We start from the raw sequence: 8,834 nt of genomic DNA, 5'->3' as shown, positions 1-8,834 counted from the left end.
TCGCAAAGAAGTGTGCTGTCCACAAGGACCTTGGCCCGAGCGCGCGCGTGTGTGCAGTGCTCATTTACGTGCTCTCGTGCTGCTGTTACTGCTGTAGCGCATTCCAATATAATGTCCGAACGAAAAAATAAACAAGAACATGGACAAGGTGGCTCATGCGTACTAGAGCAGTTGGTGTTGCTTTAAAGTTCACCAACTGTTGTACAACACTTTTACTAGTGACTTTCTTGGAAGGATGCATCGCAATACGCATTAGGCCATTGTCAATTCCAGTCAAAAACACAAGATTGCAAAAAAAAAACTCTCAATCTTGAAGCGAATTGACGTACATTCTGAATGCTGGCCGAATTTCCTTCCAGCGATTTCTTCCGCCACAGGATGGTTCACATTTAACCATTAACAAGACGACACTGTGGAAGCAGCTCCGCTTACATTTCCCTAGCCTAAGATTTTTCATCCCTCTAGTACAACATTCATAAAAGCTTCCTGTACAGTTCCTTCCCTCAACTTTCACGCCTTGACAACATCCGGACCACGTCCTAAAACGATACCCCAATAATAGTTAAACACAACAAATAAGCCAGGCAGTCCGAGTTCACAACATCAATGTATTTCGCTCTCTAGAAGGGGGGTACTTCAATCGCTCTCTTTCGCTCTCCGGCTGCCCGCCTAAGGCCACGATGGCTTCTCGCCCTCCTTCAGCGTGCGGCCGTACAGGGCACTCTTGTCGCGGAACATGGTCATGCGTTCCGTTTCCTTCCGGTCGAGGAACCAGCCGACGCCGAACCCGAACAGCGGCACCACACTCCACAGATACTGACGGTTCAGCCCGAACATCGCGTTGATTGGCGTGTGCGTTGGTTGGTTGAGATTGAGTGCTGCTTTAGGCGAGCTGTTGTTGGGCCTGCTGCTGCTGCTGAATCTGCTCCAGGCGAGTCTTTTTCCACTGCCGGGTGTAGCTGTAGTCTGCCGCAATCGAGCCGAACGCGAGCGCTGGGAAGATGATCACGACCTTGTAGCGGTTCCAGAACTGGCGAATCATTGGCTGGCTGGCGGGTGTTCACGTCGTCGTTGCCAAATGGGGGAAGAACCAAAGATGAGACCCGTGTCCGCGGGTGCCGGTTGGAATTTCACAATTAATAGTTAGCAAATTCCGAATGGGGGGAAAAAGTTTTGCCTTACCGCTTTCCAAAGTTGCACCGAATTATGTAAGTGTCAAAAGTGCGCACTGACGTTTTGGCATGTTGTTATTGTACGCTTTGACAGATGGATTGGCGATTGGCGTAAAATAGTACGATTTTCTTTAATTATTTGTTGATAAAAATGTTTCAAGATTCTTTCAATACATTTAAAATGTTCATTTTTATTGACGTAATATTTATTACAATTATGATACCGTTTACATAGTTTTTGTGCTGATGTAGTGGCTTCATTGATCTTCCTAAACGGAGCTACCTCAAAGCGCACAAAAGGGCGACAAGAAAAGTTTGAAGATATTGCTGTTTTTTATTAACAATTTAACTTTCAGTGTAAACATATTATCAAACTATACATCAAATGCAAGAATGTTATTTGAAAACAACTTTAATAAAAGAAAATTGCATAATTCTATGAACAGCCATTCGATAGGCGAAACCCGATGAACAAAATACCCAAGTGACATTTGTTCTAAATTTTTATCTGCTCGAATGGTGCTCGAGATCCAAAAATAGTAAAATTTGTGCGTGATTTTCCGTGTAGAAAGCATCAAATTTTCGTTGGCGCGTGCGAATGACGTTCATTGGATGATGATGGTGTCTAATTCGTTTTAGATTAATTTGCTTCAATATTTGGCGAACAATGAAGGCACATATCGTGCGGCATTATTTTGTGAAAATTCGGTGGTTTTTGGTATAAAATGGTTAAACGACCAGTAATGGGGCTAGAAACGTTATTTCCCAAAGGTTAGAGAAGAAAGCCACGAAAAAACTAAGTCGATTTTAAAGGGCTTGTTCTAAAAGTCCCTTAAACTGGTGCAGTTTAAGAGAATTTTAAGGCACCAGTTTAAGGGAAACAGTTCGAAACCCCAATTTTCGAGCTCGTAAATGTCAATTGGGGTACGATTGAGTGTGCTTATACCGAACTGTGAAGTTAAGAATCGAACTCGACTGAAAAAAAAATATCGGTAGGTTGGTAGCGTACACATCATTAAACCACTCGGCAGCTGAAACGGGCAACATCAATTTGGTTGAGGTAAGTTTTGTTTTTGTATGGTTATTGTATTTACTCAACATATTTCACACCAACACGTGTTGCATTATGCATCGGAAGTGATAAAAAGTGTTGAGTTCTGGTTTGCTGCAACAGAAGAGTGAAAAACCTGTTCAGCATTAGGCATTAGGCTAATGTAAACCACCAGCTCTTAAGCAAGTGAAATTCGAGTAATGGTCGTTGGTGTTGATGATTCATAAATGATGATTTATATTTGCTCGAAATGTTAGAAGGCTATATAGGCCATGATTAGATGAAGTTAGGTAAAACGCAATGCAAGAAAAGAACAAAAATATATTGATGAGTTATAATACGCCATCTATGAAACAAACCAAAAAAGCTATGGAGCTTTTGTTTTTTTCTATGGATATTAGATTTTCCAGTTCTTTTGAATTTAATCTGTGGCGCTTGGGTTCTTTATAAACATATATGGGTTAAAGATGGACTAGCTCAATGCATATGATTTGAACTGATAGCACCAACTGTGCTAACATTTGGTGGGTTACCCAAACGACCTTTGTTCTAAATTTTTAAATATGATGAGCTTAAATGTTGCTCGAAATACCAAATTTTGGTTCGGGCGGAATTATTTTGTGAAAGTTGAGTGGTTTTTTGGTATAAAATGACTATGCGACTAGTCCTAAGGATTGGAAACGTTATTTTCCAAAGGACAGAGAAGAAAGCAACGAAAAATCCACTTTATTGCCGATTTTAGGCCAAATCATGGTCTGGCTTGTTCTTAACGTCCCTTGCACTGTTTTAGACGACCATCTTTTGTACCGCGACAAATTTTCTGCGAGCTATTTGTGCTAATAAAATTTCTCGGTTTTAGAACAAAATCAAGGGCAACCGTGATTGTTGCGGGTTTGTGAAATTTTCATACGGACGTCACACGAGGAGTAAACTTTGACATAAATTGGGTTTGCCATCCACCCTCTAATCTTTTGACAGGAAGTTTTTGCTCTTCCATACAAATCAAGCGTAAACTTTTTGAGATTACGCCTTGTGTGACGTTCGTATCACAGCTCGGATTTCGCGACGAAACAATCGAAACTAGCCATACTTTAGTGCTAAAACGTAGACGATTTGACAGATGGAAGGTGTTGCCAAAATTTGTCGCGGATGTTTTTTTGGGTTGTCTAGTTTCTATGTCGGATGCATGGACGTAACTACAACGATGGAGACGATTCACTTTGCATCGACATAACATATAAAACCTTTATGCCCTAATTATACAATACTATTCCACGGGCCCGTGTTAATCCTATCTGCCCTAGCTCAGCCGCACGAATGAATAATACTCACTCACGCTATCTCTCTCAATGCTCTGGTCAGCGACCCGTAACACACGCACATCCTTCCACGCACACATCATACGGAAGTCGTCGACTGCTATCGCTGAGTGGCACACCCAGGTGGATAGAAAGGCTAAGTCTGATCGGACCACAACACTAGTATTTCTCTTAAACTGGTGTAGTTTAAGAGAAATAGCTCGAAACTCTGATTTTCTAGCTCAAAAATGTCAATTGGGCTCAGTCAGTTTTAGAACAGTTGGTGTTGTTCTAAAATGCTTTTCAAGTAAAGCATTTTAAGGCAACTGAAAAGCGTCGCATTGAGGAACTTAATTAAAAAACACGATAATTGCTGTTTGAAAATTATGCTTTGAATGGGGAATTCGATTATTATCGAGCTGATACCCACCGTAATAATTCGATCCGGGTGGAAGTTTTGGCTCGACAGCATTGCAACGCGAGCCTCCAATTTTGCGCGACGGGCCGTCTATTCACATCAAAACGTCAAGCGTGATATCGATCGGCAAACGAAAACAAAACAAAGCCCGAAACACGTAGCTGGCCCGAAAGAGCTGCCAGCTGCTGGTTTTAGAGAAAACCTCCTCTGGCACATACATACACAATCTCTCTCGCTCGAGGAGGGAAAATAAAGTGTTTTCCAGCATGTCGCACCGCAACCTAACCGAGCTGTTTCACATGCTGCGGAACAATGCCGTACACAGTCGAAACGTCGGCTACGATAACGTGAGTAGAGCGCGATCGTCTGTCATTAAGCTGCATATGGTTCAAGCATCATTGTTCTCCCTTTCCCTTCGGCACCAGCATTCGGACAACGAGACTCTGCTCGAACCAGCGGGAAAGTCGAGCGAGCAGCCGCGCTGGATCGGAAAGTACGACGAAGCCAACTACCTGCTGTTCAAGTGAGTGTTTGGCCTCGACTCCTCAAGGTGTGAAGCATGCGAATCGTGGACGGTTATATGTGTTTTCTTGTTTGTCCAGGATCCAGGAGCGTCTAAATGAGGTGAAACGGCTGCAAACTGCCGAGGTGCGTTCGGTTTTGAGCGACGAAACATCCGCCAGCAGCAGCACGGTAAGCAAGGTGAGCTGACCCATATCCGGCTCGCTACCAACGATTCCCTGTTTTCCGCCCGCAGACCGAAAGCTTAATGATGGAGATCAAGCAGCTGATCTGCCGCTGCCACGACAACATCAACTCGCTGCGCCGGCAGGACCACGGGCTGGAGGAGATGCTGCTGAAAAACGTCCAGAAGCACTGTCTGATCATCCTGCAGGGCCTGACGGAGCAGTACCGGCTGCTGCAGGCGCACAAAACGTCCCGCGCGCTGAAAGGCACCGAGGCGGGACCGAGCGGTAGCGCTGGCACGGGTGGTACCGTACTGCGCTCCAGCAACACCACCAGCCTCAATCCAGTCGACACGTTCGACAACTTTCTGCAGCTGGAGTCGGCCGCAGATGGCCGGACGGGAGGGCCGACGGTAGCAGCCGGCGGCTCCAGCTACGACTACGAGGAGGACCAGCTGGACGATTTCTTCCAGCTGCCCGCGACCGGCCTCACGATCAACCAGAAGCAAATCATGCTGATCCAGGCGGACAACACGAAGCTGCTGAAGAGCCGGGAGGACGAGGTGCTGCGCATGACCAACTCGATCACCGACCTGAACGTCATCTTCAAGGACATCTCGAAGCTGATCCAGGAGCAGGGCACGATACTGGACCGGATCGACTACAACATCGAGTCGGCCCAGGTGCGGGTCAGCGACGGGCTGCGCCAGCTGCAGAAGTCCGAATCGTACCAGCGCAAGAACCGCAAAATGCACTGCATCATGCTGCTGGCGTTCGCGATAATGTTCATGATCATACTGATCATCTTCACCAAGCTGTAGGCTGGCAGGGCGGGCGGGCATTCCGAGACAGGGCTGGAACGTTATTTATTGTGTCTGTGTTAGGGGGGGTGGGAGCTTTAAAGGTTTTTTTCCTGTGGGAGTTTTTACTTTATTTTCGACTGCTTTATTTTAGCCATATTTTTGTTCATTCTGTTACTGTGCTTTTTACACAATGCTTTATTACGATGGAAGGGTTTAAGCTGGGATTAAAACAATGTTCACAGCGATCACACCCAATACGAAGAGAGTTGCAGCCGTTTAAAAGCTACTTAACGCAAACGGCAGTTCGAATCTAGTCCAGAAAGTCCCGGTCTGGATCCAAGTTTTTTTTTGTAAAATGGGGAATATTTATATTCCTGTATATAGGAGAAAAAGAAGTAAATAGGTCCACACCAAAGTAATGCTGTTTTTTCATCCATTTTCCCTAACCCTTTTGCTGTTCTCTCGGATGAGAGAGGCAAGAAATATTTAGCAAAATCAACTTTTATCTATCGTTTAATACAACAATAACCTATCGCTTTTAACACGAATAGGCAACATTAATTTGCTAAATTAAAGGGTAAAATAAAAGTAGCACCAAAAAAGGCCGGTCTATCATATGAAGATTCCGTAAACCGCTAGGTTTTGATACATTTGAGGGAGAGACAGCCTGGCTTCCATATAAAATTATAATAATTTATAATAAAAAATGGTTTAAAAAGTATATGTAATCAGAAAAGTCTCCCTGATATGTCTTATTGTCCTCCCGAAATAGAAAAGGTACAAGGTTCAGGAACACCCCCTGAACAGCCATACTGCAGAGTCATGGAGAGGATTCGGTTGGCTATCTCTAGTAACAGAATGTTTGATGTAATTATTTTCATGCGAATACAACGGTAGGGATTGTGAATGTTCCTGATTTTGTGTCCAGTTTCATGTTAACGATCGATGTTCAATTCGATGTAAAGAAATCATTATACAAATCACTGTACAAATTCTACTAAATTTCCTACGCTGAATTCCTACTTTCTTTCCTATGCTAATTTTTACGCTGCTCATTTACTACCGGGTATGGTTTTTCGACTGGGACTGGAACTTTATCGAATACATACACGATTCAGGTCAAATTATCGCTCTGAATCCGAATCCAGCACAGTTCCAGCTACAGTTCTTGAAAATAAATGGAATCGGGAGCTATTTCTGGGTCAGTGTGAGTTCATGATCAGTTCCAGGACCGGTATGGGTTCAATGGTAGATTCCAGAACCAGTATGGGTTCAGTAACAGTTTCAGGATCAGTATGGGTTCAGTATCCGTTCCAGTATCGATATGAGTTCATGATATATTCCACGGTCGGTATGGGTTCATGATAAGTTCCAGGACTGTTATGGGTTCATGATAGGTTCTAGAGCCGGTATGGGTTCATTATCAGTTCCAGTATCGTTATGGGTTTATGATCGGTTCCAGAGCAGGTATGGGTTCTAGGACCGATATGATCAGTATGCATAGTTTCAGCGCCGGTTCTGAAGGCATTAGGTCAAGTGCAATTCTTGAACCAAAAAAGTTGATTTATTGGTATCAGGACCAGTATGGGTTCGATTTAGGTCTCAGAAGGGATGGTCATAAATAACTCATTTTAAATGGGTTTCGAGACCATTGTTTTCGGCGTACTCTTTACAGTGAAGGGGATCTATGAAACTTATTTTCGTAGCCCTGTAATCTGGCCAAATTAACTAGTGTTACTAAATTGTGTTTTGTAGATATGTGTCTTTGCTGTATTTTCTCTCTTATTAGATTTTTTGGTAAATTGTTTGTAATTAATTCTAATTCTGTACGCTTGAAGACTAAAAGCACTCCAAAGATAACCGCATACTTATTTCGTATGTTTTTTTTTCTAGGAACTGGATTGAATCACGAATGGACGGTCTGTTCATAACTCTTTGCCTAGGCTGGTTATGCAAGCTCACCATTAGTAAACTTCCCGTAGGGATTGATTCTCTCTTCATTTTGCCTAGCTGCTCCTTCAAACCGAACAAATGCGATGGTGGACCACTTGCAGATGATCCTGCATCCTGCTCGCCCTCCTTTCCCTTCACACCCCTTGGCGCTGGCGAAAAGAAGCAAGAAAACAGACACCTTTCCTAGGATTATTGAATCGTACATTCGTTCACAGACTTTATTTAAACAACACTATGCGCGCCGGTGCGCACGGAAAGCACGTGTCCGCGGCACCAGCAGCGACAGCAATGGGCAGAACACCTCCCCAGCCCGTTTAGTGCTCGTAGCCGTCCGGCAGCGCGTTGGCGTGCGGGTTGTGGAACAGGCTCTTGTTGCCCTCGCCCCACGGGAAGCGCTTGTTGCGGATGCGCAGGTGCTCGTACTTGACGAACTCCGGTCGCGGGTGACCGTGCTCCTCCTGGTGCTTCAGGTAAGCGTTCAGCATGCACAGTCCGACCGCCGGCACGGCGACGAAGAACGACAGCTTCTTCCACACCTTGTAGCCACCGGCTGGTGCGGGATGGGTCAGTGTTGGGGGGGTGGAGAAATAGGAACGAAAAAAAAAAAATAGACAATGAATGAGTGTTTCGGGCAGTTGGAACCATCGGCAGGACGACGGTGTGTTGTCCGCTAGCTGCGCAGCTGATATTATGTAAGCCAGCCAGAGGGGCTGGTGCAGGAAAAAAGAAAAACACATACACATGCACAGGCGTACATCGATCCGATAACCTACCTTCATGGCCAGCTACAGCGGACGGTCCACCGACCTCGGCATTGCGGACGATTGATTGCGAGATCGAACGGCGCAGGATGTGCGAGACCAGCGACATGATTGCAGCGTTTTCGTTTACTTCCGTACGGCGTAAGAAGTCACACAATTTTACCCTTCTCGGTACGCACCAAAACCTTTTGCTGCTTTCGGGAAGGCTGAAGTCGATTTGACAGATGGTGTTTTTTTTTCTTCCTTTCTCTCCTCTCCTACCAAACGTCAGCCGAACGCAAATTTGCCGCCAGGTGGCGCTACGAGCGCACGGTGTAGCTTGCGTGCACAGATGTCGTAGAACGACGGTGGAAATAGCGGCCTCTCTTTGGGTTGAGTTTGGTTTTTCCGTTCTCTGTGTTTGCTTTAAAAATTTTCCTTTTTGTTGTGCACTTTCACCACAAAACAAGATGCATTTATCGTTCCTTTTTTTTGTTCACTTGTTTTTGGCTATCATGTACGGTAGCCACGGCTATGTACCGGAATGTGTGAACTAGTGATGGGAGCTTCGGATTGCATGCGTGGATCCACTCCGACTCCGACATGCTTAATTCGGATCCGACTCCAAAATAAGTGTGGCTTCGAATCCGACTACTCCAAACGAATAAAGATCCAATCGGTTCCGATTGAATCCGGATTACTCCAATCGAATC

General features: G+C 44.8%; 3 protein-coding genes across 3 annotated transcripts; 1 reads left to right on the top strand and 2 right to left on the bottom strand.

Moving 5' to 3' along the window:
- Positions 1-588: 588 nt before the first annotated feature.
- On the bottom strand, positions 589-1,003 carry LOC120906090 (NADH dehydrogenase [ubiquinone] 1 beta subcomplex subunit 1). The gene has a single exon (XM_040317537.1). It carries the CDS (start codon positions 835-837, stop codon positions 670-672), a length of 168 nt encoding a protein of 55 aa, XP_040173471.1. The 5' UTR covers positions 838-1,003; the 3' UTR covers positions 589-669.
- A 2,771-nt stretch (positions 1,004-3,774) lies between these two features.
- On the top strand, positions 3,775-6,156 carry LOC120906088 (syntaxin-16). The gene is made up of 4 exons (XM_040317535.1): positions 3,775-4,286; positions 4,365-4,462; positions 4,542-4,632; positions 4,697-6,156. The coding sequence occupies exons 1-4, from the start codon at positions 4,206-4,208 to the stop codon at positions 5,444-5,446; spliced, it is 1,020 nt and encodes a 339-aa protein (XP_040173469.1). The 5' UTR covers positions 3,775-4,205; the 3' UTR covers positions 5,447-6,156.
- Positions 6,157-7,565: 1,409 nt separating this feature from the next.
- On the bottom strand, positions 7,566-8,371 carry LOC120906089 (cytochrome c oxidase subunit 6A, mitochondrial). Its single transcript, XM_040317536.1, has 2 exons — positions 8,155-8,371; positions 7,566-7,931 (listed from the first exon to the last, which is right to left on the bottom strand). The coding sequence occupies exons 1-2, from the start codon at positions 8,249-8,251 to the stop codon at positions 7,696-7,698; spliced, it is 333 nt and encodes a 110-aa protein (XP_040173470.1). The 5' UTR covers positions 8,252-8,371; the 3' UTR covers positions 7,566-7,695.
- Positions 8,372-8,834: the final 463 nt, after the last annotated feature.

This window comes from Anopheles arabiensis, chromosome X (assembly GCF_016920715.1).
Source record: "Anopheles arabiensis isolate DONGOLA chromosome X, AaraD3, whole genome shotgun sequence".
In the NCBI taxonomy this organism is placed as follows: Eukaryota; Metazoa; Arthropoda; class Insecta; order Diptera; family Culicidae; genus Anopheles; species Anopheles arabiensis.
Note: the sequence above shows the minus strand (reverse complement) of the source record. Positions and strands in the feature narration are given on the sequence as shown.

What these genes read in the sequence shown, in the direction of transcription:
- LOC120906090 (XM_040317537.1), bottom strand. Translation starts at nt 837, where the DNA reads ATGTTCGGGCTGAACCGTCAGTATCTGTGGAGTGTGGTGCCGCTGTTC.
- LOC120906089 (XM_040317536.1), bottom strand. Translation starts at nt 8,251, where the DNA reads ATGTCGCTGGTCTCGCACATCCTGCGCCGTTCGATCTCGCAATCAATC. An exon ending in CGCTGTAGCTGGCCATGAAG is followed by an intron (nt 7,932 to 8,154) that starts GTAGGTTATCGG and finishes ATCCCGCACCAG; the next exon opens with CCGGTGGCTACAAGGTGTGG.
- LOC120906088 (XM_040317535.1), top strand. Translation starts at nt 4,206, where the DNA reads ATGTCGCACCGCAACCTAACCGAGCTGTTTCACATGCTGCGGAACAAT. An exon ending in GAAACGTCGGCTACGATAAC is followed by an intron (nt 4,287 to 4,364) that starts GTGAGTAGAGCG and finishes CTTCGGCACCAG; the next exon opens with CATTCGGACAACGAGACTCT. An exon ending in GCCAACTACCTGCTGTTCAA is followed by an intron (nt 4,463 to 4,541) that starts GTGAGTGTTTGG and finishes TTGTTTGTCCAG; the next exon opens with GATCCAGGAGCGTCTAAATG.